At 41.4% G+C, this 16,362-nt stretch overlaps 1 protein-coding gene across 2 annotated transcripts in view; it reads right to left on the bottom strand.

The window, feature by feature from the left end:
- Positions 1 to 15,984, bottom strand: part of SRGAP2 (SLIT-ROBO Rho GTPase activating protein 2) — a 97,798-nt gene extending 81,814 nt beyond the window's left edge. The window contains exons 1-2 of one of the 2 annotated variants that reach the window (XM_075264130.1): positions 15,861 to 15,984; positions 14,010 to 14,457 (exon numbers count right to left, since the gene is read on the bottom strand). In XM_075264130.1, coding sequence (XP_075120231.1) covers positions 14,010 to 14,076 — 67 coding nt within the window. In that variant the 5' untranslated portion in view covers positions 14,077 to 14,457; positions 15,861 to 15,984. The remainder of the gene's footprint in view (positions 1 to 14,009; positions 14,458 to 15,860) is intronic. The other variant, XM_075264129.1, reaches the window with a different exon arrangement.
- Between the last annotated feature and the right edge of the window lie 378 nt (positions 15,985 to 16,362).

The raw sequence follows: 16,362 nt of genomic DNA, 5'->3' as shown, positions 1-16,362 counted from the left end.
TAGTTTGTAATACACTTACATACCCTGTTCTCAGCTTAGTACCTTTAGCCAAAGCAACTCTTTTTGATGGATATGGCAAACAACCACTACTACTAGGATTGCTTTTACTGCCTCCACATTCATTGTGTGTTCCTGAGTGACCACGCTTCCTTGTGCTAAGTAATCTTTTGCTGTAATTCGCTATAATGCTTACCTTCTGACCTGTGTGTCAGCATTTTGTTAAGATTGTTGCAATTTAAATTGTGAACCTTTGTAATTTTATATATAAAAAAAGTTAATATTTAAAAATAATAAAGTCTTATATTTAAAGTAAAGATCACTCCTCCAATCACCCCTTGGACATACAAGGGGTTAAGATGCCTCCAATAAAAAAAAGTTGTTAGGACACAGTAAGAAGGCGTACACAGAGAGCCCAGTGGCAAGTTTCTATGTGCGAGTATCCTGCTAGCACAAGGCACATTCCTGGCGGATCCCGGGCACGCGGCCTTCTGTTTAATCACAGCCTTTAATTCATCAGGCAGCTGGGCAAAAGGCCCAAGATTTCCTTAACTCCTTCTCTACTAAAGGAGGCAGAGTGTCGCACTGCAGAACCACACAACCCCTGCAAGCCCAGAAATCTGGAGTTAGATCAGTACACAGGCCACAGAATGTTCTTGGACATTTGTCACTTGCACAGTAGCGGACATTTGTAGAACAGTGTCTGCACCAAACTGACCTCCTTCCACAGTAAAGTAGTCATTGACCTTCTGACTTCAATTCAGCAGAAGGTCAGCAGCTGTCACAAGGACAAAGGCGAGAAGAAACCTAAGCAAGGAAGATTGCCATAGTAACCATACACCCTGCAGTCTACCTCTTCCCACGTGGCACTTTTTTACTGGTTTGTTAGATCACTGCCAGGATACAAAACAACATCCAAGCAGCACATCACAGGCTACTATTCAGCAGAAATATGCTTCGCTGTGCAGAAAAGCAAGTCAGCACTATGGTAATAGTACAAAGCCTGGAGAATGCGCATATATTGCTCTAGCGTTGGGGAGGGGGGATCACTGCTAAAGCGCCGAGAGAACAGAATCCTATGAATGAACTAATACATCAGTTACTGAAATAGTCACAAATGTAGATATATGGACTCCCAAAATGATGTGCGCGTGTGTGTGTGTGTATATATATATATATATATATATATATATATATATATACACACACACACACACACACACACACACTAAACAAATCCCCATAGAAACGAAACAATTCTCTTATTATATATCTAGTGTAGGTTACCAAACAAAAGACATGGAATGTGATTGCTTGCTATGGGCAATATCTCCTCATTTCCGTCCACACGACTTTCTGTAAATGAGGCCCCATACATGATGAAAATGTATAAGCAGAGAGATTCATGTGAATTACCAGACACAATAGCTGCAGAAAAAACATGGCTGTCATAAATCAAGACAAATAACCACTTACAGTTCATCTCTTTCTCATAACTCTAAAGCCATAATAAGATTATGCAGGCCGCCTCCATCGACTATACACACAAATAGCTTAAATAGGCATATTCATCCAAATAAATATAGAGGAAGACTATTAGGTATATTATGGTCTATTGAATTAGGGCAGAATTGTGCCTGGCTCTTGTACAATTAGCATGGAAATCAGAAGTATACCACAACCCTAATATACACACGCAGCGAGAAAATTCCGGAGGAACTATGCAGGCTGGTTAATAATTGGCCATTTGTCCTCGTCTGTCATCAGACTGGTTTCCAGTTTCCATTCAGTACTAAAATATATGCACAAATGTTCTCCCCCACAAATGTAAAGTTAGTTTAAGTTGTCTCATGGAAGCTGGGTTTACACTCTGCAAAGGTGTTGCATAATTGCTGTACAAACAAGTATAATACATCCCTCCGTTCAGGTCTATAGGAGTAAAAAAAAAAAAAAAAAAAAAAAAAGTTTCCCAGAGATAGGGCTCACATACATGGCATACTCTCATACAAGCTATATACTAGGTATACCTCTTTAAGGTTAAGCTAGCGTAGTAAATTAAAGAGTTTTCTTTTGAAGACAACCCTATTGCACCCGCTCAGGGCTTCCCTTTATTAGCCAGATCTATGCGGTGTTGAAGGGGTTATGCAGGGAAAAATAAACCTTTTCAATGCATTCCCTGCCCTGGATAAGCATTATTACAATACAAATTATATACATGTACAACAAAGCTGTGATCATCTTTGCAATTTCTTGTTCTCCTGCTGAGATTCAAACTCTTGGCAACATGACCAACACCATTCTACTCTATGAACATATAGGAGAAGAAGAGGCCACTGTGGAGATCGCTGCCCAATATGTGTTCAGTTGTCACCAAACAAGAGGAAGATGAGACTCCACGGACTGTTATACCCCAAACCACGCACCCCACCATACCCACCACACCCACCACAATCCAACTCTCCCCCCCCCCCCCTTTACTAGCTTTGGCAATGCCAAATATCTATTCGGACGTGCCAATAAAGCTTGTTTGATTTGAATTGATTAGTGAGAGCACAGTTGAGTTGGTGAATGACATCACACAATTGCAGTGGCAGCAGAAAACCTCACACCACTCGGTACATTCCATAAGGGGGCAGATATATATGTTTGTAATAAAGCTTATCCCGTGCAGGAATGCATTAGTAAGTTTTATTCCTCTTTGCATACACCTTTAAAGGGGTATTGAACATGAGATTGTAAGCCCTCGCGGGCAGGGCCCTCTGCTCCACTGTGCCAGTCAGTCACTGTTAGTATTATATCTGTTTGTATATTTTGTGTACTGTATGTAACCCCCAAATGCAAAGTACCATGGAATTAATGGTGCTATATAAACAATAATATTATTATTATTATTAATATGATCTACTGTAAATACTCAACATGTGAAGCTCCAAGAGGCGAGACCTACATCCATCTGGAGAATGGAAACATGCAGTTTTAGGGGGCATTCACACCGAGTAACGCCAGGCGTGTATCACAGCCGTACACACCGGCATTACGGCAGACTGCCGAACACTTCCCATTCACTTCAATGGGAGCGCTCGTAACAGCGGCGTTTACGAGCGCTCCCATTGAAGTGAATGGGAAGTGTTCGGCAGTCTGCCGTAATGCCAGCGTGTACGGCTGTGATACACGCCCGGCGTTACTCAGTGTGAATGCCCCCTTAGTTTAATCTGACACCATTTTAGAATGCAATGACTGCGTGCACACAAATATGCATTCAGAAAATGCCTACCAATATAACAGTTAGAAGAACAGTGCCCGCTACATGTGGCTTTAGGGTGCATTCACACGGAGGAAAATGGCACTGAATTTGGTGTGGAATCTGCGTCAGATTCAGTGCTGAAAAAAAAAAAAAAAAAAACCTCCCATTGACTTCAATGGGTTCCTTTTTCTGCTAGCATTGAACCCATTGAAGTCAAGTCAATGGGAGGCTTTGTTTTTCAGCGCTGAATCTGACGCAGATTCCACACCAAATTCAGCGCAGTTCTCCTCCGTGTGAATGCACTCTTAGGGAGCATTCACACGGCGTAACGTCCCACGAGATTTGGCACGTGTATGCCACGTGACCCTTTGCGTGCCGTACACGCTCCCATTCATTTCAATGGGAGCGGGGAGCGTATGCGCCGCGCTAGTTTGCGGCCGTGCATTTATTCACGGCCGCAAACTAGCGCGGCGCATACGCTCCCATTGAAATGAATGGGAGCGTGTACGGCACGCAAAGGGTCACGCGGCGTACACGTGCCAAATCTCGCGGGACATTACGCCGTGTGAATGCTCCCTTACCGTGCAAGAATTCAGAAAATGAGTCCTGCTTGTGACCATCAGAAGTGCTTTATACGTAGCTGTAGCATTCAATAAAATTTAGTATTGGGCCTAAATATTGCACTAAGTTTTTTGATGGCCAATGAAATATTGCAAATTTGTCGATTAAATAAAAAAAAAACAAAAAAAAAAAAACACTTAATACTATGTATAACACCACGACGCTTTCGCTGGACCATCTACTCTCTGGAATTTTATGACAATTTGCAAGGTTCTGTTCTCAATTCTCATCCAATGCACATGTGTGAAACAGGCCTGAAATCCAATTTAATCCCACAGCAGGAAGCACTGCGATACATTTGACCTGTTTTGCAAGCAACATAAAAACTTGAAAGTACATAATGGAGACTACAGGAAAAAAACTTTGCCCCCACGGGAATATTATTGGTCACATGCACATTAATGAACGAGGTCCTGCGTTCCATCTGCGTTCCATTAGAAGGTTTAGGACTAGGCAGTAAGTGGGATTTCAGAGTTATTCATGGTGGAATTTACATAATTAGGTCAAAGAGAAGGCCTAGAGATACTGGAGAAACTTTGTGCCTAAAAATCATTTGTAAATTGAGAGTTGTGCAGGCAGAGAGTGCAGACTGCGAAATTCACATACTAAAGCACTGTTAGATACAAGGGTAATATCCTGTCTGGAATCTGGGAAAGGTGAATACCTTAGAGGTTAATGACCATTCTGCACTCCCCTACTGAGAACTCAACCTGTCTTTCATGAAGAGTCAGTTTACAGAGTCACTGGCAACAAAGTACAGTATCTAAATAATAAAAAACAATTCTAGAGTATAACTATAGGACACCTTCATTACAACTAACTCAATGTTTACCTACATATTCCCTGTTTTTGTAGATTGGTGAAGTTTTTCACGGATTGGCCACCAAAAAACACCTTGGAAAAGACTGTAGCGGAAATGCATCGCTGTTTTTGCCACAGTGCTTTTCACAGAAAATTGGCAGAGTTTTCCACTACGAACTTTAAGCTTCTATTATACGTATATGGAAACCGCCAGCGTTTCCGTAGGTATAATTGACATGCTGCAACTTACAAAAATGCAAGCGTTTTTTAAATCGAAGCATATCTGCTGCAGATTTTTTCCTGCAATGTGTGGATGGGAATTTCTAGAATCTCATTCTCTTTGCAGGTACTGTAAAACGACGTGGTTTTTGCCATAGCATTTCTGCCACTGACACATCGTAGCATTTACACTATGTGGAACCCAACCTAAAGCATGGTTAAATGAATAGTTTGCTAGTTATAGTCAATCTTTTAGCACACATATATATACACCAATCTGCTATGGGGTTCTCCTTTTTACTATACAAAACTGTATTGTGCACATTCACATAATAGTAACACACAGAGCAAAGATGAAAGTAATTCATCTGACAGCATTGTGGAGGTATATCAGTCCAAAGGCATGCAGGCGAAGTCAGGGAGAACGGTAACCATTGGTACGAAAGGGGAAAAATAAAACTTGCTACCCAGTTACAGTCCAAAAGTAAATCAATTGAGTTCATACATATAGGGTTCGAAAGCAAACCCAATTTTTCCCCAAAAAATTACAAGCTACATATAGGTTTAATCTATAAAATGGAGGCCCTGCAGAATATATACAAAGATACATCTAAGGGCTCGTTCACATCTGCGCTCGGTCTCTGTTCTGCAGGTTTCCGTTTCCTGCACAAAACTGAGCAGGAGACGGAAACCTGCAGGACTCTTTCATACCCATTCATTTGAATGGGTTTGAAAGATGTCTGGCTGTGGGCGCCGGTGAGCGTTTTATGCTCTCCGCTGCGAAACCGATTTTTTTAAACCGGACACAGAGTCGGACATGCAGTACAAGACGGAAACTTGAAAACGGAGTCCGGGCGCTAGTGTGTACCCAGCATCAGGGTGTTTATTTTTATATTTTGACAGAAAACTTAGAAATCACTTTGCTTACAAGTTCCTTTCATTTCACGCCTTCTTGTTATAAAGTTCTTCAGAATCAAATTCTGAATTTCTACATCACTTCTTCCTGACAGGCTCAAAGTGAATAACTTACCCGGCATGCATCGTCCTTTTAATAACAGAGAATAAGTTACCGCTTCTTATACTTTCACACTATGCTATGCGATAACCATGTGCGTGGGGTAGCTACACCCTGCATTCGCTCTAAGACGCACAATCATTTTGTTAGACTAAAAGTTATTAGTTTTTATAAAATAAAATTATATTATGTTGATTTATTATGAAGACGTCTAAAAGGGGTTTTCCATGTTAAAAATATTGATGTCCTCTACGAAGGATAAGTAATCTGTATCAGATCAGTGAAGGTCTGGTAGCCAGGACCTCCACAGATTAGCTCATACTATACTGATGTGAGCAGCACTCTATATTTTTTTCTACTTACACGGCAGTCGTCATGCCTTCATATTCTTCTAATTGTCAGCTCTTGCAGCCTGAAATGTTAATCTTGGCTCTTAAAATATCTATACTACATTTTCACAATCCTGTATATGATAAGGTCTATTGTGGTGGATACAACATGCTCTAACATGGAATATGTGTTCTGCAAATAAAACTTAGAAGCAAGCTCAATTACCTGGAGTGCTATCCATACTTTAGTACGAGTAATTACTAATTTTATTGACTCGAGTATAAGCCTAGTGAGGGAAATGCAGCAGCTACTGAAAATTTTCAAAAATTAAAATGGTCGGAGTTTTTGGGTGCAGTAGCTGCTGGGTACTGGGAAAGGGGAGGGGGTGTTTTGGTTGTCTGTCTGCCCCTTCCCTGAGCTTGAGGACTGAGTTTTCTTCCCCCCACTTGGAATTCAGCCTGGCTGAATATAGGGTATCTGCAGTGCTCCTATTAACCCCTGTAGATACCCTATATTCAGTAGACCAGGCACTTTCAGACACAGGGATACCTAATGTGTATCACAGTAATTTTCTACTTTTAGATGCATTCTAGGGAAAGGAGTGATTTAGAACATTTTTTTAAAGCTTTGGTTTTTTTCACTATTTTATGGGAGATTCTATACATCACTATTGCGGCTGGTCATAGTATATCTATAGGGAAAATAAACTAAGTGCCTATTTATAATACTTGGTACCTTACGCTGGGTTCACACTAACGCCTGAACTCCGTTTTCAGGTTTCAGTCTTCCGTATGCAGAAGACGGAAACCTGTCAGACTGGGTCCGGCCGTGAGCGATGGTGAGAGTTTTATGCTCTCCGCCACAAAACCGTTTTTTTTTTTTTTTTTTAGTACGGAGTACTACATGACCGATTCTGTGTCAGTTTTTTTAAAAAAAAAAAAAAAAAAAAAAAAAAAAAACAGTTTTGCGGTGGAGAGCATAAAACGCTCACGGCCGGACATCTTTCAAACCCATTCAAATGAATGGGTATGAAAGAGTCCTGCAGGTTTCCGTCTCCTGCTCTGTTTTGTGCAGGAAACGAAAACCCGTATGAACGGAGAACGGGCGCAGATGTGAATAGCTGTTTGTCTCGTGTTTCTTGGTGCTTGTTACTTTATATACTTGGCACTTTTCCCATTGTAACTTTTGCAGGTATTTTACCTTATTTTAGTGATTATATTTAAGCAAATGGGTTTTGCATAAGATCTATGTACATCATAAGTTTACATGTGATTAGGAATATCATCTGATGTTTTTTTTTTTTTTTTTTGCACCTTTTTAGGATTATACTCTGCAGGTTATCTATTTGGGGGGCATCCTCTATTCTTTGGGAGGAGCGGGAAGGGAGAGTTTTTTTTGTATCATAGAGGCAGTGTTTTGCAGTGTATTGTTTGTTACCTCTCCTTGAATTTGTATGATTTATCTAGTATATGTATATTTATTTTACAATAATAAATAGTCAGGAAACCTTTTGCTGAGCTGTTCTCAATGAATATTTCTAGACGTTTATAATTTTTGTTGATGTGACTCCAGACTTTATATTGATTTGAGGGAATATTTTTTTTCTGGTTAGTAATATTTTTAGCCCAGAAAGCTCCTATAACGTTCCAAATGGTGGCTGCAGCTAATTTCGTGAAATTAACATGGTTTTGCATTTCGATTGATAGCAATCCTTGTCTAGATTGATAATATGTATGCCACCTCTGCTTTACAACATTAAAAAAAATAAAATCAGGCGACACACCAAAGAGTACGTGGTTAAAAAAGTGAAGGCGGTTTATTGTCTCATGCTGAGACGTTCAAAATACATGGACATCTCATCACTAAAATCGAGATCCTCTTTCATTTACATGGAAAGAGAATGAAGGAAAAGGTGCTGCGAATGGCGTTCTCGTCATTGTCCTGTCTATAGTGCAAACTCCATTAATGCCTCTCTACACCAGTATCATGCAAGTGAGGAAGAAAAATGTCCTTGTTTTAGTGATTAATGGGATCTCAGTGCCCAAACATTTATCGCCCATCTCTGCCTTGGAGGATAGGTGGTTTGCTATGAGTAAGGGAGCCTTTACACGGAGTATACGCTCCGCTCATTCTGAACGTAAAACTCAGATCCCATTGATTTCTATGGGTGCCGGCATACGTGCGCTCCCCATTGAAACCAATGGGAGGCTTTTTCTCTATTGCTTTCAATGTGATACGCGTGTGTGATATCACATTGAAAGCAATGGGGGGGGGAATCCTCCCATTGATTTCAATGAGTAGCAGACGTATGCCGGCACCCATAGAAATAAATGGGATCGTTTTTTTACGTGCTCACTCTGAACGAGTATTACGAGTATTACGTTCAGAATGAGCGGAGCGTAACTCCGTGTGCAGGCTCCCTTAGGCCTCGTTCACATCTACATTTGGATTCCGTCTGGGGAAGTCTGCATGAGGTCCCTCCCCAAACGGAATATCGAAAGCAACTGCAAGCGGTGTGCCAGTGAAAGCACACGGACTCCATAGACTATAATGAGGTCCGTGTGCTTGCCGCCAGATTGCCGCAGGGATCATGCGGACAGGAAAGTAGTTCGCAATCTACTTAACTGTCCACATGATTCGCGTGGGCAGCGCATGGCCAGCACATGGACCCCATTATAGTCTATGAGATCCGTGTGCTTTCACTGCACACCGCTTGCAGTTGCGTTCGGTATTCCGTTCGGGGCTTCCCATGCGGACTCCCCGAACGGAATACTGAACGCAGATGTGAACGAAGGGTTAGCAACAACATATACTTATTTTAAGATGTACTTGTTAGGCCCAAGATAAAAAAAAAAAAAGGGGGGGGGGGAGGTAATGTTTATAAGTTTTGGTATGGACTACAACAAACGGTAAAGCCAAGCATCACCATTTCCTGGTCCTAAGGGAAGACCCTTGAGAAGTCATGCCTGACCAACAAGTTTCTAGAAATCTGAAAAATGTGAACAGTAGTTTTCTAAACACAAATTTTTAAAGGTTTGGATTTTTTTAGGATCATATAGCCAACTGAGTTCAGATCAGCTTTGATAACCTTAGCAGAACACCACCATCCAATGTCTACCATCTTATATGGTGACAACATAAGATAGCGAAGATGTGCACCAAGCCAGTGCATGTAGTAAAAGCAATGCACAAAAGAGCCCTGATTCACTTGGGCTCATACAAAGATAGTAAGACCAAGGGAATGAGTTATAAATGATCCCAGTGGAACCACCGCTTGAAAAAGGAACACGAGAGGGGGAAAAGAAGGGGCAGGCAATGAATGGATGCAGTCATTTAGGCAGGCTGCCAAAATAAATAAATCACAGCCTAATTCTAAGGCTTTCACTGGTAAGAGCTCTGCAGCTGTGGGGATGTTCTGCCGATACCAGAGGAGAGAGAAGATTTCAGAATAATGAAAAGATAAGCAATTGGTCGGTGACGAATAGAAATAAAACTGCACAATACAAAATATTCTGCAAGTGGACCTTCCACATGGTGAGAGTAAGCCTATTCCTCCGATTCTGCATTCAGGAATAATATCGCACGGTTGATAGATGTAGTAGTTTACAGCTGAATATTCTTATCACACCCCAGCACGCACCTCACCCTGCAGACATCCTGAATGGGGTGCAGTGTTCAGGCTCGTGGGTGCGGCTGTACTCATCCTAACTTGGGTGTATTATACGAATACATTTTCTGCCAGAAGGGACTCACCCAGTTTCTATACATTATTTTGGCAACAGAATTAAGATTTATTAAAAAACATATAAACTGAGAAATTCTTTAAAGGGAAACTAAAATACACAGCAGTTTTAACCAACACAACTATTAAAAATATAACCACGGTATATAAAGAAACACCCATTAACCCATTGTTATGTTATATAATAAACACGGAAGGCAAGCAGCTCTACTTAAAGGGAGTCTGTCAGCACACAATTGAGCTATAGAGTAATCTCAGTAGTTTGTAGGGCTGTCAGCACAGATTACAAAGATGTATTTCTTATTCAGGACCGCTGCTCCATTCTTGTAAAAAAAAAATTATCCTTTTATCCCTATGCAAATGAGCAGAGAAGGATTTTAGAGGTGTGGCTTTTCATCAAGGGGCCTCACTATCTGCTCCGCCCACTGACTGTACTGTGAAAGTCTGAGGATGACACACTGCACCCGAAGTGAAGGAAGCGAATCTATATAGAGATAAAAAGATTATTATTATTATTTTTATTTTTTTTTATAAGAATGGAGCAGCAGCCCGGAAGAAAAAATAAATCATTGTAAACTATGCTGACAGCCCTACAAGGTAGTACTGGGATTAGTTTATATCTCAATTTTGTGCTGACAGACTCTCTTTAAGCTGAGAAAAGTTTTTGTCACAGATTTTGTGGCCCAATGAGGCCCGATTCACATCCGCGATTGGGAAGTCTGCTTGGTGACCCCCGAACCGAAACCTATAAGCATTAGAAAGCGGTTACCTAATAGAAACCTGTGGTGCCCGTAGACTATAATGGCGCCCATGTGGTTTCCGAACAAAACATGCAGAGAGAAAAGTGATGCTTGGAGGACTTTTCTCTCCGCATGTTTCATGTGGAAACTGAGCGGAAACCACGCAGACCCCATTATAGTCTATGGGCTCCGCAGGTTTCCCAGGTAACTGTTTTTAATGCGTATAGGTTTCCATTCGGGATGGGGGATCCCCAAGTGGACTCGCTGAACAGAAACCCGAACACAGATGTGAATAAGGCCTGAGTAGAAGGGATAAATGTAAGTGCTTCCTTTATATTTCCCCTTCCTTTTGTAACCACTCTTTGTTTTATGTTGCGGATTTTGTTACGGTTTTTCTGATTTTATTAAATTTTTGGGTGGATCTGTCTTATCGTGAAATTTTTCCTCGGAAGAGGGATATCACAGATTCATAAAACCTATACTCTGTGCAACTGACAGATACATCTGGATAAATTTTGGATAAGCTGCAACAGAAGAAAATGTACTGAAAACACAGCTGAGCCATACAAAGAAACCTCCTTTAAATTCTAGAAAAAAAAGAAAAAGAAAAAAAAGAGAATCTCTTTGAAGTTGCTTAAACTGGAGTCATATTAAGCGGGTAATTATGGAGAACGCCGTGGAGGTACAGGGGCAGCAGAAGCAGGTGGGACCGAGCACCATCACAGGAAAGTAACATTTTTAGACCTTTCCAGACAACATTGTAAGAGGCATGCTAAATCTCTGCGATCGTTCCTTTGTCCTGATTTAAAGCCAAGTTTGAGAAACACAAAGTCAGAATATGATAATACAATAAACGAGAATAAAGAACGCCTACATCAGCAATACCCCTTACTGCCGGGTGTCTCAATGACTGCAACATAATTAACAACAACCTATAGTTGGACAGTACCAAAGCTCTCAGGACACACGTGTGTGCCTCCTCCTCCATGACAACCATGTACGCATCCAGGGCTCCTGCACACAAGCATCATTAGCAAAAAGGATTACTAATTTTTAAAAAATTGAAAATAAAAACTAGAATAAAACAGAACAAGCAAAGTTGTACACAAATTTCATCCGTATGTAGGCAATAAATGTTGTGCATATTAAAGAATAGTCCACCATAATACAAAAGGTTATCTCTTTCATAGGGGCATGTCAAAAGAAAATGTAATGTGCCCTACAGCTTACAGACATTTGATAGTAAAGTTAATGTAGACAGGTGAGACAGATTTGGGTTCATTGAGCGTGCTCATTCCAGCATTACTGGGGGTTCCAGCTCATAGACCTACACTTTTTGCATATTAGTTTGCCCTTTTAGGAGGTTTTCAACATAATTGGGGGATGTGACTATTGATGACAATTCATCGCAGCCTTTAACCATTGTGATCATCTGATATATCACTGTCGAACACATTTGGGGGGGGGGGACAAGAAAAGCGTTGGGCACCCGAAAGTGGATTGGTAATGCGAGTATATAGCAAAGCATATTTTGCGCCTAAACCATTGTCTAAATCACACAGATGCACCCTCAGCCAAGTATACAATAAGCTACTAACAAATATCTCTGGCAGCAGTGCATCTCCTCTATAAACCCAAGAAATGGGGCATGCTGGAAACCAACAGCTTCATACACCCCCCCTCCCAATATCTGCTGTCAGAATCCCCCATACACATTAGATGACTGGTAAATACTGCTTAATCAGCAGATTTAGCCAACATTAATGTATATGAAGAGTTAAGATAACTGAATAAGATCTGACACCAGGGGTCAGCAACCATTGACACCAGTGTGGAGGTTGGCACCTCAGATATATATACCTGGCACAGGTCTGTCTCTGTCAGAGCAGTGTGGCTCCAGGCAGTAATCCCTCTCCTGCACCATGGAGGCACAGATGTCCTAGCATCCGGGTCGTGAGGTAGCTTAATTGGGAGACAGCATTTGCATGTGCAATTTTTATTTTTTTTTTAACCTTAAAGCAAGTGCAGAAATATAATATAGCAGCTAAACATGGGTACCCTCATTTCAGCAAGGCTGGACAGATTTGTATGGATTTACAAAAAGACCAGGTTGTATGAGATACATATTTTCCCACCCACGGAGTCGGTTTTAAACAAACCAATGTCCAGTGTTCATCCCTAAGCTGAATTCACCATACAAGAATCATCATTGCAAAAAGATAAATAAAAAGTCAGGGACAAGCATCACAATGAACTGAAAATGTAATAATCTAATTTGATTGATGTTATAGGGTTTTGGTTGTTTTTTTGGTTTTTTTTAAAGTTGGCACCCCATACAAAAGAAGGTTGCCAACCCCTAGTCTACACGTTGCTTGTTCCCATTCTTAAAACTGAATACAGAGAGAACAGGTGAGATTTAGTGATAAAAGTAACAAGAATGGGTCAACAAAATCTATTTAAAGGCCACTCCAATCACCCCAGGCTTCATGTGGGCTTGTCAATATGTACACTGTCCACACAAAAGTAGAAGCTATCTATGGATATTCAGGTATACCAATATGACCCAAGCAAACTTCATCTGGTGTATAACGAGACAACGGGTGTGTAATACAAGGTATGTGGCCTGTATAAGAGCTATGTAATAAAGGTATGCTAAATGTATGCTCATACAACAATAACAACACCCAATGATACATTAAGTAAAATCTAGCATTTTACATTCATATGGTACATTGGATAAGCATTATGTATTCATGGTGGCCTCCTTTAAATAGCCTCCTGTCACAACACAATACTCTTCAAGGTATTGGGTAATAAAATGCATAATGTTAGAATATGAAACACAGGAATAGAATTGGCTCTATAAGAATCCATTGAGTTTGTATACAGAACCATTGCTAATATTCAAGAATAGTCATCAGGATATCACTAGTATCAGAAAACCTAGAATCTTGGAATGACAGCTGAAAAGGGGTTAACTTCCTGTCACAAAGGGCTACATGCTGCATTATGCAGAATATGTAGACTGCTGTCAGCACAGTCACAAGATGGATTGCAAAACAGATCATCTAACATTAACCCTTGTATGACAGAAGGGGTTAACAGCTCCCACAAATTAGTTACTGCCCAAAAATTTCTTGAAACATTCAGGCCCTGCTGACTAACATACCGCAGCCCAGCCCTTCAAAAAAAAAAATATTCAGCAATTCCCCATCCTACATTGCTCTTTAAATCAGAAACGCACCAAATTCCAGATCCACCCCATAAACCTTCAGCTCAGCAGAGAATAAAAAGCAATACCTTTGACTTGGGTGTCATACTCAGCAATGATCTCTTTATCCTTTTTGAATTTTGCTGGCGATGTCATGTTGTCTGGCTCTGGTGCTACAATCCAGGCTTTGAAGAACAGATCTTGCAGATTCCGAGCAATGTGATTTTGGTAGAATCCACTGGGCTGTCAGTCCATGGAGAGGTGACAGGACTGGAGGCTGGATCTGAAAGGGACAAGGGGAGCTCTGGGTCCTTCTGACAACATGCAGCTAAATGCTTGATGCAGCAGCAGCCTTGGTCTTATTCCCTGCACCAAATCCCAAGCAGCAGCCCTGGCTCCTGCAGTCCTCTCCTGATTGCAGACATTAACAGTACAGAGTGTTAAGTCCTTCCCCAAATCAACTGCATGGCTTTCTTCACCACCACCAATGATCTCACACAGACAGGGAATCAGGAGGGGGACGGGGGCTTTTCTGGGCTGGAAATGCAACAGGGCAATAGATTAAAAAGAGCAGTAAAAGTGAATTTGGTAACACAGCTACAACTTCCAGCTGTAGATTGATATAGGAAAAGCTGTTATATAGGGGACAAGATAAACATCTGTGGTCCTCAAGGAAAGGTAAATTAAGTGTTTGATATTTTATCTTTATTGATAAATGTTTAGCAAGCAATGCAAAACTGTATCCAAAGACACAATGCACTGGAATAGATCTCAGCTCCCCCTAGCCATGACTATATTACCATTGTCTTCAATGCAATCTTTGTGAATTCCCTTGCTGAGAACATCAATGAATTAATGTATGTAAAGCCTGGAAATGGTTGCACAGCACCGCCTCATATGCAAGATCAGAGTGGTGCACAATGAAGACACTTGGTGCATACAGAATAATATATTTCTATTTTTTATCTGAGTTATTTAGGAATGGACACAGCTCTAGGACCCTGGAAATGCTATGGCGTACATGGCATTACTAGCTAAGAGGATAGCAATAAAACATCAGGCAAAGAAAAAAAAAAAAAAAATCCCAAACTTTAGAAAGAGAAAGAGCTGGCAGAAAGTAAGAGGAAAGGGGAGGAGAGGGTCAGCCAGGAAGGAAAAGCCTTACACATCACAGGGACCAGATAATGGCACGGGAAATTGGATTTCAAGATTTGTAACAAAGCAGAGACTTTGTTACTGCACAACAATTAGTTAAGGGTGTGTAAACACACCGCTACAACGCAACTTTCACTGCAAAATATACTCCCATAATGATAAAGAAAATCATTAACCATTAAGACCATCAGACCGTCACGTGTAAATGGGAGGCAACGAAAAACAATATTTTATAATTCTGCCAATCCATTTTCCTTGTGATTAACAGGTGTAGAAGGGGTTAACATTTGCAAGCCCCAGCAGAGCAGTGGAAGCATCTGGGAGCTGCCTAATGAATGCAAGGAGATGACTGTTGCTCACAAGCTTTTGCTGCAAGGATGGGCTGTAATGTGTACAATCCCTCTCAGCGCCTGCACACCCTGCCAAATATCTGTGACCTGGATGAGGGAGCAGCCAGGGACCCCAGGAGGAGTGATCTCACATAAGAATGTGACCCCCACTCAGTACTGTCCATGGCAGAGTAGTCTAAGAATCCCATCTATTGTTCTCCCTCATCACTGACCATGGGCAGTAACAGAGTAGCCTGGAAGCTGAGAGTCTAATGCACAAGCAACAGGATTCTGTGCACTACTATCATGTCCCCTGGGAGCCCTCCACCCCCTGCATGCATTCCCACACATGATGTGATGCGCTGCACACAAGGGAACCTGACACACCCCACTAAATCCCTGCACTCCCTTTGTCTCCAGTGCAGCAGGCACATTACCCCGCACCCTCTTGTTTACCTCTGTACTGTTACTATTGTTGATCTTTTCTACATCCAAATTCCAGTCTCTTCATCCTCCCTCACATCCCGTTCAGTCCATGAAAAGAGCAGGAAGGGATCTCCTTTTGCAACTACAATTCCCAATGGAATACCTAAGCCCCACCTACTCAAATTCTCTACACCAATAGCACTGTACCAAGATCCAGACAGACAGCTGCTGAAACCAGTCCGCCTCTTGGAGGCGTTCCCAGAAAGCGTGCGCTGCAGCCAATCATTGAGAGCTTTGACCCGAATGGGCGTGTGTAAACGTCATTGAAAAAAGGTGTGTGCTGTGGGGTTTGACTGTCAGCCGTATTAACCAATGAGAAGTCAAAGCTTACAATGGAAGGCGTGACTTATGTAGCTGCCTATCACAGGGAGGAGGCGGGATTAGTAATGAAGATGCGGTTGATTGAAAGGTTATGAGAGAGGGTAGGAGGGGCCAATAGGTGGGCGGGGACACAAGCGGGAGATTCAAACTG

The sequence above is a fragment of the Leptodactylus fuscus genome, chromosome 2 (genome assembly GCF_031893055.1).
Source record: "Leptodactylus fuscus isolate aLepFus1 chromosome 2, aLepFus1.hap2, whole genome shotgun sequence".
NCBI lineage: Eukaryota > Metazoa > Chordata > Amphibia > Anura > Leptodactylidae > Leptodactylus > Leptodactylus fuscus.
This window is presented reverse-complemented; position numbering and strand designations above follow the sequence as displayed.